Source organism: Gopherus flavomarginatus, chromosome 1 (genome assembly GCF_025201925.1).
Source record: "Gopherus flavomarginatus isolate rGopFla2 chromosome 1, rGopFla2.mat.asm, whole genome shotgun sequence".
Lineage (NCBI taxonomy): Eukaryota > Metazoa > Chordata > Testudines > Testudinidae > Gopherus > Gopherus flavomarginatus.
In genome coordinates this window covers 202,444,955-202,459,810 of record NC_066617.1, presented here as the reverse complement: position 1 = coordinate 202,459,810, position 14,856 = coordinate 202,444,955, and the positions used below count along the sequence as shown (strand labels likewise).

The 14,856-nt window shown below is 39.4% G+C and overlaps 1 protein-coding gene across 6 annotated transcripts in view; it reads left to right on the top strand.

Annotated features, from left to right (window-relative positions):
- The window catches only part of CRYZL1 (crystallin zeta like 1), a 30,449-nt gene that overhangs the window by 1,596 nt on the left and 13,997 nt on the right, over window positions 1-14,856 (top strand). For 3 of the 6 annotated variants that reach the window (XM_050929526.1, XM_050929515.1, XM_050929521.1), the window contains exons 3-8: window positions 24-95; window positions 3,936-4,013; window positions 4,720-4,792; window positions 5,970-6,014; window positions 9,378-9,446; window positions 14,347-14,480. In XM_050929526.1, coding sequence (XP_050785483.1) covers window positions 30-95; window positions 3,936-4,013; window positions 4,720-4,792; window positions 5,970-6,014; window positions 9,378-9,446; window positions 14,347-14,480 — 465 coding nt within the window. In that variant the 5' untranslated portion in view covers window positions 24-29. Of the gene's footprint in view, window positions 1-11; window positions 96-3,915; window positions 4,014-4,719; window positions 4,793-5,969; window positions 6,015-9,377; window positions 9,447-14,346; window positions 14,481-14,856 lie in introns of those variants that run through there. The other 3 variants (XM_050929509.1, XM_050929533.1, XM_050929542.1) reach the window with 2 other exon arrangements.

The window sequence follows — 14,856 nt, the reverse complement described above, 5'->3', positions numbered from 1 at the left end:
TATTCCTCTGTATGCTATTTCAGGTCACTATGAAGGTTCTGTATTGTCAGCAGAATTCAGCTGGAGAGGAAATTACATGTGTCTTCCAGGAAAGGGTGAGTTCAGATTACAGAAGAATTGTTAATCGTGTGTTGAGAGAAGGGAATATGTTCCTACGTGGATCAATTATTAAGCGTCTTTCATCTGTTTTACTTTCTCACAGCTATGTTTTTATATCTGAATGTAAAACTATCCAAGTGTCAAAATGAAACTATTTATCTTAGGTAAGAATCGTCAATCTACTGCATTGGGTTAGTAGTGGCGAACCATATTAGCTGAGGCACCTGGACGGAGGGATGGTTGTAGTGTAAATAAAAATTTAAAAAGCAACTAACAATATGTATACTATTTTGCTTCTATATTACTTGTCTGCTTGCATTTTTAGATTTTAAGCTTTTCAGAATGTGGGCTGTCTCTGTATATGTTTGTACAACACCTACTACAGTGGAGTCCTGGTCCTGACTGGGGTCTTTAAACACTATTATAATTAAATAATCATTTTAAAAAGTAAAACTTCTGTGGGAAAGGAAAGCCAGTCTCCATCTAAACAGACCACCAACTAGTGAGGATATCTTGGGGGAGCATAGAGGGATGTCAGGCACAGTGGTGGATTAGCCACTGGGCTGATGGGGCCTGTGCCTGGGGTCCTAGAAAAAATTTGCTGCCTTGACCTCACTCCCCGACAACAGTGCAAGATGGGCATGGCAGAGGAAACCCCCAGCACCTCCTGACTCTGTCCCCAGCAGAAGCTGCAGGGCGGCAGGGGAATCCCCCAGTCCCAATCCCACTCTCTGGCAGAAGTGCACAGCATGTGTGATGGGAGAAGCCCCAGTGCCCCGACCTTGATCCCCTGCAGAAGAGTGGGGAGTGGCAGGGGAAGCCCCAGCACCCAGACCCCCTCCTGTGACCCAGGACTGGAGGAGCTCTCGCTACCTGCAATGGCCTCAGGGCTGGGAGAGCTCTCACTTCCTACTGTGGCTCCAGGGACAGAGCTGCTCTGGTCTTGAGGACACAGTGGGGAGGACGGGGGAGAAAGAAGCAAACACATTGGGAGGCCGTGGGGGGAGAGGGGGCAGAATGGGGCTGGTCCCTGGGTGGAATGGGGCAATGCCCAGGGAATGGACAGAAAGGGGTGAGGCCATGGCCGGGACCATAGGCGGAAGGGTCAGAATGGGTGAGGAAGGGCCCGCCACTTGCTCTGGCCCAAGGCCCCAGGAAACCTTAATTCACCTAGTCAGGAGCCTCAAGAGAGGTAGCATGGATGAAAATGGAGGTACCTTTATGGGGATAACAGGCCACCATTGGCCTTCACCCCATGATCTTGTCTCCAGTAATGAATGAGGAAGAGCGCCATGATCAGCCTCCCCACAGAGGCACACACCACCTCATCTGTTTCTTGTTCTTATGAGAGAGTGCTTTGCTTTCTAAATCTCTATAAAAACTACATTGTTTGTATTGTGGTAGTGACTAGAGGCCCCAGTTAGAAATAAGGGCCCCATTGGAATAGGCACACCTAACTGAAGGACAGTCCTTGCCCCCAAAAGTTTACAGGCTAAGTTTAGTATATTTTTAAACACAAATTTGCTTTATTTGGAAACCCTTTGGCTGCAGAAAACATTATGATTGTTTAATTGAGTTAGATTATCTTTTTTGAACAGTGTTAGGGGGCTTATTCCTTCACCCTCTAACTTTCCTGGTCCTTCTCGCATGAACAGAGAGCAACAATACCCGAAGTCCAAAGGTGCAAACAATTCGATGTTTATTGGGGTGAACTTCCAGCCAGCATGATTCCAGTTTCCTTCCTTAGTGTCCCCCTTCCCAGCTCTGACACCACAGAGCCTTGCCTGTGTCCCTGTACCTGTTCCCATTCCCCCGCTTAGCAAAAACATGGTCCCAATTCCCCCACCCCCAGTCCTTGTTCCCATTCCCCCCTTACTTCCTGATTGACTGCATACTATATAGTAAAACTTGAGTTCTGCTTAGCTATACCTTAACCAATCATTTTACTTAAATTTAACTAACCAATCCTAACATACTGTAACGTGGTTATTTAACCAGTTATATCCCATCACCTTAATTGGTTTACACCCAACAAAATTATTTATACAGCAGACAAAAACTATCACAAAACCAAACAAAAATTATACAAACAAACAATAGGGAAGTGAAAACTACAGTGATAAAACAATACAGAAATGAGGATTTCACATCCCAGCTATTGATAAGTGAGTTCTTGCCGGACAGGATGCTATCAAACTAAGTTTCCTTCTACATCTTCTAGGCTCTCCCCTTTCTCTGGAGGTGATAGAAATATCAGAACAGGACTGTATTTCTAACAGCCTAATAGCACCTTATTTCAATGTGACTAGTTTGGAATGTGAGGCTGTGACGATACACTTCCCAGTTTATGGCTGGCCTTTGCTGCTTAGCCAAAGGCCTTAGCCTAAGAACCAGGCCTCAGACTGTCACAGTAAGAGAAGGCCCTTACACAGACAGTAATTTTAATTATCTCTTTTATACCTCTATAACTAGCTAAGTAATAAAAATACAACTAAATTCTTAAAGTATAGGCCTTTACAGATAGGCTTGAATATCTATATCCTAACAAACAGTCTTGTGACTTAGCAGTAGTTCTCTGCACATCAAAGAGGGAGAACCCAGTTTGGTTGTTGAGCTGACATCTTCCTCCCCCAGATTAGCAAAAAGCCTTGCACCTTGGAGCTGTGGGATGATCTTGAGTAACTGAGAAAGAGCCAGAGAAAGTTCAGCTCAGTCTTCCTCAGAAAAAAAAGTTGTTGGTCAGTCTAATTGAAAGGCTAGAGGAAAAATTAAAGCAAAGAACATTTAAAGGAAAATCTAAACACTCTAGTGCAGGGATCAGCAAACTATGGCGTTCGGCCCATCAGGGAAATCCGCTGGTGGGCCAGGACAGTTTGTTTACCTGCAGTGTCCACAGGTTCAGTTGATCACAGCTCCCACTGGCTGTGGTGTTCCAGGCCAGTGGGGGCTGCAGAAAGTGGTGGCCAGCACATTCCTCCGCCCATGGCGAACCGTGGTCAGGGGGAGCTGCAATCAGCCGATCCTGCGGACGCTGCAGGTAAACAAACCATCCTGGCCCGCCAATGGATTTCCTTGACGGGCTGAGTGCCAAAGGTTGCCAATCCCTGCTGTAGTGAAATCCTAGACCTAATGAAGTCAATGGGAAAACTCCTGTTGACTTCAATGGGACCAGAATTTCACTTCCAATTTGAGGTGCTAAGGAGGACATCCAGGGTGGAATGTGATGGCAGGGATGGACCTTTTAAACAACTGAACCTTTCCTGTTATAATATATGGTGACTCTCCTTTGTGGAGCCTAAAATTGTAATCCTTACTCATGCAGATAATTCTTTTGACTTTAGTTGGGCTGCTTGCATGTGACTACTCTCATGGTTAAGTGTGGCAGGATTGGACCTAACACTTGAGTCTTAAAAAATTCTAGTCTTAAGATTCTCTCCATCTACTTCAAAATTGTTCCATTTTGCTTGCTTTTTCTTTAGTTTCGACAGATGTAAAGAAATAGCATGCAGGTTTGTAAAGTTATCTAGCAAAAGAAAACTTAACATTTTTTCCTGTTATCTCAGTAGTGAGGTTTAGTAAGGTGTTTAATATTCTTATGTTTGTTCATAACACAAAAATACTTTCAAAATTAAAATCTGATATACAGTACATAAATCCATTATGGCCTGCAGTTTCCTATTTTCCTTTGATGTGACATACTTTTCCTGACTTTTTTGAACTATTTTATGGTCAGGAAGTTGGACTCATTGCATATAAATGTTCCCAAGATCTTGTGATCATCCTGTTAGCACATTCTTGTTGTGTTACAGACAGTAGTGTCTATAAATTTGTCCTAGGAAAATCTTCCTGTTACAAGAGACAACGATGTGAAAATACAGGTCAAAGCCTGTGCTCTGAGCTGGACAGATATAAAGGTACATATTTAACTTATAAAAGGACATGAGGAATTTACTTTTTCTATCTGAAAACTAAAGGCCAGATGCTCAGGTGATGTAATGGTATTATGCTGATTTACACCAGCTGAGGATGTGGCCATATTATTTCAGTTCATTGTTGTGGTTGATCTGCTTAAGATGTGTAAAAGGTACCTGTAATTTGGCCCCTAATTTTTTGGGAGAGATCAACTTTCAGTTGTGATTTGTATAAAGTAATAAAATCATCCCTTGTCTTCTGGATGATGATTCTGTATGCCTCTAGGTGATCTGACAGCTATAACGACTGTTAGTTGGATTAGGTCCTATATATAAAGCAATATACAAACAGTGTTAATGGAGGTTGAATCAGGCTCACAAACAACAATAATGATGTAACCTGAATGTGAAAAATCTTACTAAAGACCCAAATAGGAGCCTAAATTAATATATATATTTTTTGTTCCTATGCATGCTCTGCTGTTGTTAAGTATGTTGGCTATACATCTGCAGTTTTAGAAAATTTAACTAATTTAAATGGGAACAAACTTTTATATAGTTTTTTTATTATTATTATTTTTAAACGAGCAAAGACCAGATTTTCATCTTTAAGAAACAGAGTGCTTTACTCTCTTTACGGCCCCTAATTTATGAGCACAGGCAATAATTAAGTCTTGGCAGGAAAGTTCTAACCATTAATGTGATTTAGCTTTTATCAGAAATGAAGATGAAAAAAGAATTTCTACCTGTTGGGAGGGAAATTGCTGGAGTGGTGTTGGAGGGTGAGTCGACTAATATACAATGTGATCATCTTTGGGGGAGAAAAAATTAAATGGCCACTCATTTAACACCACTAAAAATTGTCTGAACTGTACAGCCTTCGTGCCCAGAGCTAATATTCACTTTGGCTATATGTTATTTTTGACAAACTATTAGTTTTGACAAACTAGTAAAAATTAAAAATACTTAGACTGAAATGTAAAACCTGCAAATCAGTTTAAGGGTAAACTTTATAGTAGAATTTACGAATATCTTTGTGATGTTGTAACTGACATTTGTAAAAGTGTTTGTTGCAATGACTAAGGCTCCGTCTAAACATACGTTTTAATCGGCAGAGCTGCGTTGGTCAGAGATGTGGAAAACCCACACTGCAACTGACCTACCTGTGCTATACTGAAAACATCCTTAGTGCAGATGCAGCTATGTCTGCTGAAGGGGGCTTCTGCTGACATTGCTAATGTCATTTGGAGAAGTGATGTTCCTACACCGACAGGAGATTTTTTGTCTGTGTTGGCTGTGTCTGCACTAGGGAACTATTCAGTATAGCTATGCTGGCATAGGCTTCGTAGCGTAAACCTATCCTAAGGCCTGGTCAACATAGCTATGTCGGTCAGGCATGTGGAAAAAAACCCACCCCTGTCTGACATAGCTATGTCGACCTAATCTCAGCTGTAGAAGCAGCTAAGTCGCTGGGCAAATACTTCCATCAACGTAGCTACTGTCATTTTGGGGAGGAGTGTTCCTGCGGTGACAGAAAAACCCCTTCTGTTATGCAGACTGCATTTACACTACAGGGTTATGCCAGCATAGCTATGGTGATGCTGATATAGTCACCATAATGTAGATATATTCTAACCCTAAAACAAAATAATTTTCAAGAATTCAAGATATTTCACTCATGTGTCCACCTTTGATGCATTGTTTAACACCTTGGTCCTCCAAACACTTATTCTCGTGCTTACACACGTTTTGTGGGCTTGAAGCCTAAGTTAAATAATGTTTACATTCTGAAAATGAAACCTTCCTATAATTTTGCCTAACAGATAAAATATATTCTGAACATGTTTGTTTTTGTAAGCTACTGCTAGTCTGTAGTATTCTCTCAAATACACAGTTGTTTTCGATTCTAAATGTTTATTCATGCTTTTCCCCCCTCTCCTTCATGTTGTATTTCATAAGTTGGAAGCAAAGTGTCCTTCTTTCAGCCAGATGATGAAGTAGTGGGTAAGTTAAAGTTTGTGTGCTTTATCAGCTAACTTTGTTTCTTGAAATAATTCTTAAATTGCTTTTAAGGTTATAATCAATGCTATCAGTACAAATAGAGACGTTAGTTGTGTGTTTTGTTTATTTTTTTCATATAAGTTGCAACATAATTCAAACATTTTTACTTTCATTATAATAAAACTTTCCTGAGCTGAGTACTGTTTGAAGACTTTCTGCTCTGGAAATTGTCTGAATGAGACACAGAGGGACTGATCCTCAGCTGGTATAAACTGTCGTGGTGCCATTGACTTCAGTGGAGCAATGAAAATTTACACCATCTGAGAATCTGCCCGCAGAGGTCCATTTTCAATCCATCAATTTGAATAAATACACTGACAATTTGTGCTGGTGGTACAGAGTACATACTATGTTATACATGTGTTTTTTATCCATTTGTGTGGACATACAAGGTGGCATCATTCATTATTTTATATCCCTTTTGCTGTTTTTCTAGAAGTTGCTAAAAAAAAAAATATTCATACAGAAACTTTTACTGATCTGATCTTTGCTGCTCATCCTAGTTCACTGAGGTTTGTTCACTTTGACATTCTAAATCATTTAGGTCCTGATCGAGCAAAGCATTTGAACACACATGTAACTTTAAGCACATGAATAGTCTCATTGACTTCAGTGGAATTACTGATTTGCTTAAAATTACGTGCATGCTTAGGTGCTTTGCTAACTCCAGGGCCTTTTAAAAATAACAGATGCATTCAAGATGTTTTAGTACCTCAGCCTTCATTTTTAATTCACACAGTTTTTCACTTTCATGTCTAAATTTTTAATGAAAATGGACCTTTTAAAAAAAATTTTTTTTAAGTGGATGGGAGCCCTGCTCTGTGTCTTATTATGGACTTCCCGCTAGGGAAACTCACCCAAGTGCTCACCATTGTTCCCCCAAAAATAATATTAACTAATTTAAAAAAATCTCCAGATAAAAAGTTCTAAATCACTTGAAAACTTTTTCCAGGATTTCCTGAATTTTGAAAGCCCTTTTTCATTATTAGTTTCAAGTTTAGTGAAATAAAATTAATGTTCACATTTTCCATTTACTTCTTTAATAATAAACAATTCTTATGCTTTCAGAAATGATGTAGTAATGTACAGTTTGTAAAGACTTTAGATCTGCCTGATAAACTAAAACATTATTTATAGTCCAGTGTTTTGCAGTTATTTGGCCCTGATCCTGTAAAATTTATGCACATAAGAACAGCCATACTGGGTCAGACCAAATGTCCATCTAGCCCAGTGTCCTGTCTTCCAACAGTCGCCAGTGCCAGGTGCCCCAGAGGGAATGAACAGAATAGGTAATCATCAAGTGATACATCCCCTGTCACTCATACCCAGCTTCAGGCAAACCAAGGCTAGGGACACCTTCCATGCCCATCCTGTCTATCCTACATGAATTTATCTAGTTCTTTTTTGAACTGGTTAATTCTGAGTGGCTGAGTAGTCACATTGACTTTAGTGGAACTGCACAGGTGATTAAGTATATCGCTGAATTGGGGCCATATGTGTTCAGTACTTTTAAAAATTATGTATTGTATTGACCTTGTGATCTAGTTCATGAAACATAACTGGTCCCAGTCATTGAAGGAAAACAAAGCTGAAAAGTACTGTAAAGAGAGATTTGCAAGGGTCAAATGAAGCTGTGAAAAGTTATTGAAGTGGTGTGGATAATATTAAAGATTTGACTCTGGTCTTATGCTGATGTATACGTGAAGTAACTCAGTTGACAACAATGGAGTTACACTTGTGTGAAACTGACATCCAAAATCGTAGAATCAGGCCTATTGTTTTTACTTGTATCTGGAAAAAGAGAAGCAGTTTGTTTTATATTTTTCAAAATTGCTATTTGTTGATTATCACTTATCTCAACAGAACCAGAATTACATTCAAGGCAAAAAAAAACAGTTTCAAGATATTTTAAAAGTATCTTTAGTTTTCTTTTCAAATACTGAAGTCTTTTGACTTTCCCTTTCAAAACAACTCTTTAAATTTATGCATCCCATACTGAAGATACTACAACAATATGAAGTCCACTTATGAAACTCTTCCCTACACAAATAAAATTTTCACAAATACATTTCCAAATTGCCGTTGTAATGTGCCTATCCATATTTAATAGATAGGGGATTTAAAGGACGGTGGATTTTGTATAGCAGTTTGCTTGCCTACGGAGTTAATTTATTAATAAATTGAACAGACTTTAAAAAAGCATAGATTAGTTATCGTAGTGTCATTACTAGACTTATCCAAAACTGCTTAGAACTTCGTGTGTAGTACCAGTGTGTACTTCTCACGGAGGTTTACAACAAATAAAATAGATTGAGCCTGATACTGTAGCCCTTATTTATAGATCAGTCATTAATCATGAAGTAAGTACCACTGAGTTCATTGATACTATTCCCATGAGTAAAGGTTGCAAGAATGGGTCCATGGTCTGTATATAACTATGAGCATACCAATTATTGAATTATCCTCAATCTTAAAATCTAAGAGTTTATACTTGGAAGAGGACTTTCTCCTTTTTCTTTTTAATTTGACTGATGAACGTGATTAGATTAAGTAGGTAATCTTAATTAGAATATGCATCAGAATATATTACACAGAGAAAGAGAATGCTCTGCTAAGATATCTTTCTTTTTAGAGCAATAGTTTAATTGTAAATTCAAGAATTGTAGATTGGCCTTTTATTAAGTAAATGGGACTTGTGAAGGGGGGAATTTTGGCAGCTACTAAACCTGAGCGATATTTAATTAGAGAAGTGTCTTGGTAATGAGTTGCAGTCATGTACAAGCACCACAGCTGAAGGCATATGTGAAAACAGCTTCCTGTATAAAGACTGAGTATTAATACCTACCCATCAATAGAAACTTCAACATCTGACCCTATCTGGGCCCACCTGCAGTGTGAGCTCTCTTCTTCCTGTAGTGTGTAATGCACTCATGTAGAGTCGAAAGAGGAGTGCTTATCACAGATACTGCAGAAGCAGCTAGACAACATGGGAGCAGTGTGAGGTGAGTTCATTCATGAGCAGACGAGGAACCAAAGTACCAACAGCAGAATACCACTTTATCATCAAGAAAAGAAAATGCTGGAGGACCACTTTGAACACATGTGGCACCATTAAATCATTTGTCTTTACCTAAAGCATTGTAATAATCCAGACTGTGACACTTTCAACTGCATTATATAGAAATGAGAAAAGAGGAACTGTGATGTAGACAAAACTGCACTAATGGTTCAGCTGGGAACACTCAACTTATTTCATTTGTAATATACACATGTATTGAATTCAAGACTTTTGTTGAAAATTTTCAGGAATCTTGCCCCTGGATTCAGAAGAGTCTGGCCTCTGTGAAGTTGCTCTAGTTCATGAGCATTATTTGGGTAAGTAGATCATGACACTTGTTAATATTTAAGGTGATTATAGATGTAAAAACCCAAAGTACTCTCTTATAGACAGCCAGTGAATTGTAACCATTGCTCTGTCTATGCATAATAGCAGCGCTCAGATGTCTCACTATCTACTCTGCCTTTCACAGAAACCTTGAATATTGTGTACTCATAGACTTTCTTTGAACAATAGCAGCAGTGCCATTATGTTCTGACTAAACTACACAAGCTGACTCATCTCTTATTTCACCTAACTTCCCTCAGTGCTTCACTTTTCTTTTCCCACTAATTTACCCTACCTACCTCACAGATAAACATTTTGAAAAACAACTTCCACTCTTGCTTATTACTGCTTCTCCTCCTAGCATCGACCTCTAATCCTGAATCATCATTGCTTTAGGATCAAAGGAACACATGTAATGTACACTAACAGACTAGAGTGGGGTGAGAAGGCAAATTCCAAAGATCAGAAACTCAGGGAAAACATGGTATTGTTGATTATGCCGACATTTCCTTCTTTGGGTTCTGTTTGTCTTTCCTGGAGGCAGCATTGTCTAGTGGATAGTGACTGGACTGGAAGTCAAAACACTTGGGTTCCATTCCTGGCTCTGCCACAACCTCTTGGTTAGTGAAATGACTTGCTCAAGGTATTTATCTTAAAGAAATTGTATTGTATCCTAACAGTTTCTTTCTATTCTTCTGAACCCATCCATGGAGAAGCAAACATTAACTGCTCTGGGGGGTAGGGGTTCTAGGATAATGTAAACTTGTTTATACTGACACGAAACCCCCTACTCCACTTCAACTGTGTAAATTATTTTGAGAAAAATATTGTCTCCCTGATCCCTATATATTGGATGTAACCAAGTAGTGTATTATCTAGGTTAGATCATTTTAAGGTTCAATCCCTTCCTGGTTATGATTCCTTATGTCTGTAAAATAACAGTCACAGGTTTATGAATATTGAAAATAAAGGTTTATTACTCTAACACTTAAAACCACAGTGCAATGGGGTGCGCTCCCCACTCTGGTGCCTCCTGCTGCCTGTCTTGAGGGTTAGCTCTGTTCCCCAGTGCACCCTTCTCTGATGGTGCCTCAACACCAGCACTCCTACTCTAGGACCCACATTTCTCCATGGACCACTGCATCTTCTTCCTCCTTCTGGGGAACCTGCAGTCTGCTGTTCAGCCACTTCCCTTAGAGGGTACTGCAGCAAGTTGTCTGGCCACTTCGTGGCCCCAGCATCCTCTTTACCCTTGCCTCAAGGCCTCAGCCTGCAAACCTCAGCAGCCAGCCAGGCGCTGTCTCCCACTTCCCCAGTCCCTGTTAGCAATACTGCTCTGTCCAGGGTGCTGGCAGTTTTCTCAGCCCTACAGAGACACAGTCCTTCCATCCTCCCTGGGCTCCCAGCAGAGAACTGCCCTCCTCTGCCCTGTAGCTCCCTTTTTATATGGCCCTGATTGGCTGCTCCCTTCATCCCTTCTCTGATTGGCAGCCTCCTGCGCAGCCTTCCTAGGGCTCTATTAACCCTTTAGAGCCCCAGTGTGGGGCAGGTGCCCCACCACACACAGGCTAAGGAAAATCAGGAGTTATATAAAAGTGACAAATATGTGCTGGTTAACTATACATACTTACTACAGAAGGAAACCCTTTTAAGATTTCCTGTGTTTTCCTGTATAGTTTACTATGTGCAGTGTCATTAACTGACTCACACAGTGTCTGAGATAATTCTAGAGTTCTCCAGTGCATCAACAGAGATATTTGGACAACCCAATAATCACTTTTTCCTCAAATAGTATCGTGGGGAGAGCAGAAGCTGTGCAATCTGAGTCTCAAATCTTTTGTTCCTCATATTTAAAAGGCAGTCCAGGTTCTATCTACACGCTGTCTTTCCACTGCCTCAGGGAGATGAAACTCACTTGCTTGGCATCACATTAGCTGTCCTCCAATCCTTTGGTACAGAAGCTGATTTAAATGATAGGTTACAAACTATAGTTAGTAGGTCTGCTGTTTCACATTTGAGTTCCTTCAGAACTCTTGGGTGAATACCACCTGGTCCTAGTCCCTTACTACTATTTAGTTTATCAGTTTGTTCCAAATCCTCCTCTAATAACCAAATCCTCCTCAGTCTCAGTTCCTCAGATTTGTCACCTAAAAAAAGTGGTTCAAGTTTGGGAATCTCCCTCACATCCTCAGCCTTGAAGACCGATTTGAAGAATTCATTTAGTTTCTCCACAATGGCCTTACCGTCCTTGAGTGCTTCTTTAGCACCTCAATTGTCCAGTGGCCCCACTGGTTGTTTAGCAGGCTTCCTGCTTCTGATGTACTTTAAAAAAAATTTGCTATTACTTTTTGAGTCTTTGGCTAGCTGTTCTTCAAATCCTTTTTTAGGCTTCCTAATTATATTTTTACACGTCATTTGCCAGAGTTTACTCTCCTTTTTATATCCCTCACTAGGATTTAACTTCCACTTTTTAAAGGATGCTTTTTTGTCTCTCACTGCTTCTCTCCTCCATTACATAAAGATAATAGTGCAATGCTGTTGCATGTATTGTAATTACGTTGGATTTTACCACAGAATGGAGACAGGCATTTGCTTCTTTGCAGCAATCCTTCCCTGGGTTCAAATTAAAATACAAAATTAAAAAATAGGAAAAATCTCTGTACACCTCTACCTTGATATAACGCGACCCGATATAACATGAATTCGGATATAATGCGGTAAAGCAGTGCTCCGGGGGGGAGAGGGGCTGCGCACGCCGGTGGATCAAAGCAAGTTTGATATAATGTGGTTTCACCTATAATGCAGTAAGATTTTTTGGCTCCTGAGGATAGTGTTATATCGAGGTAGAGGAGTACTACCTTTCACATTGAGGAGCCAGAAACAGAAAAATGTAACAAGTACATTCCCACTCGTGTGTTTGTGGTTCTATTTCAGCACAAGCTGGAACTTATTTTTTTCAAAACTCATTTTATAATAGATGGGCATCGAATGCTTTTTCAGCCTTATATTTTACAGTGTAATGTAATATCATGCAACAAGACGATGAAGAGATAGAGGACAGGATAGCAATGCTTAGGGATTCTACTTTCTACCACTATTCTGCACCAAAATGTCCTCACATGTGTAATGGACTTTTGCCCATTCCTCCCAGATGCTCGGGAACCTGGCAGAGTAACAGAACAAAATCACTTTATAAACTAGAAATTCCAGGTCTAGTGATATTTCTTTCTAATGTAGGTAATTTTAAAAGTTTAGTTGAGAGTTTGACATTGAGATAGGAAGGTATCCCAACCCAGTTGGAATAAAGTCTAGCATAGAGAACAAATTGATAAACTGAACAGTAATAAATCACCAGAACCAGATGGTATTCACCCAAGAGTTCTGAAGGAACTCAAATGTGAAATTAAAGAACTGCTAACTGTAGTTTGTAACCTATCATTTAAATCAGCTTCTGTACCAAATGACTGGAGGATAGCTAATGTGACACCAATTTTTAAAAAGCGTTCCATAAGTGATCCCAGCAATTACAGCTGTCGTGGATAAGAGGGAAGGTTCTCTCATGGATTGGTAACTGGTTAAAAGATAAGGAACAAAGGATAGGAATAAATGGTCAGTTTTCAGAATTGAGAGAGGTAAATAGTGGTGGCCCTCTCCGCGGTCTGTACTGGGACCAGTCATATTCAACATATTCATTAATGATCTGGAAAAAGGGGTAAACAATGTGGTGGCAAAATTTGCAGATGATACAAAACTACTCAAGATAGTTAAGTCCCAAGCAGACTGCGAAGCACTACAGAAGGAAGTCACAAAACTGGGTGACTGGGCAACAAAATGGCAGATGAAATTCAGTATTGATAAATGCAAAGTAATGCACATTGGAAAACATAATTCCCACTACACATATAAAATGATGGGGTCTAAATTCGCTGTTAACCTTCAAGAAAGAGATCTTGGAGTCATTGTGAATAGTTCTCTGAAAACATCCACTCAGTGTGCAGCAGCAGTCAAAAAAGTGAACAGAATGTTGGAAATAATTTAAAAACGGGATAGATAATAAGATAGAAAATACCATATTGCCTCTGTATAAATCCATGATACGCCCACATCTTGAATAGTGTGTGCTGATATGGTCTCCCCATCTCAAAAAAGATATATTGGAATTGGAAAAGGGTTAGGGGTATGGAACAACTTCAGTGTGAGGAGAGATTAATAAGATTGGGACTTTTCAGCTTGAAAAAGAGACGATTAAGGGGGGATATGATAGAGGTCTATAAAATCATGACTGGTGTAGAGAAAGTAAATAAGGAAGTGTTATTTACTCCTCCTCATAACACAAGAACTAGAGATAACCCAATTAAATTAATAGGCAGCAGGTTTAAAACAAACGAAGTATTTTTTTCACACAATGCACAGTCGACCTGTGGAAATCTTTGCCAGAGGATGTTGTGAAGGCCAAGACCATAACAGGGTTAAAAAAAGAACTAGATAAATTCATGGAGGGTAGGTCCATCAATGGCTTTTAGCCAGAATGGACAGGGATGGTGTCCCTAGCCTCTGTTTGCCAGAAGCTGGGGAATGGGAAACAGGATGGATCATTTGATGTTTACCTGTTCTGTTCATTCCCTCTGGGGCACCTGGCATTGGCCACTGTCGGAAGACAGGATACTTGGCTAGATGGACCTTTGGTCTGATCCAGTATGGCCATTCTTATGTAGTTGACTTGATTTAGAGGAAATGACTGGTGTTTGTCATTTCTTCCTCTATTTGTATAGAAAATGACTAAGGATCTAGAGATAAAAACTTGTTAACATTGTTTTTATTGAAATGTCAAGTCTTTACAAAACCTATTCCTTTCTTTCCTTCTCTGTTTGTTTGTTCTTTTTTATACAGTTCATAAACCAGAAAAAGTCCCTTGGGTTGAAGCAGCAGGGACTATTCGTGATGGGCTGCGAGCATACACAGCCCTACATTATCTTTCCCATGTTTCTCCTGGAAAAACAGTACTAGTAATGGATGGAGCAAGTGTAGGTAACAATAACATCCTAAAGGCATATCTTTAAAATAATTTAGGAACAGATTATTTCCTACTCGTATATAGTAATTTATAGGGTTGGCAAATGATTAATCATGTGATTAAATCGCACTGTTAAACAATAATAGAATTTGATTTATTTAAATATTTTGGGATGTTTTCTACATTGTCAAATATATTGATTTAAATTACAACACAGAATACGAAGTATACAGTGCTCACTTTATTTTTATTTTTTATTATAAATATTTGCACTGTAAAAAACATAAGAAATAATTTTTCAGTTCACCTAATACAAGTACTGTAGTGCAATCTCTTTTTCATGAAGGTTAAACTTACAAATATAGAACCACGTACAAAAAAAAAAC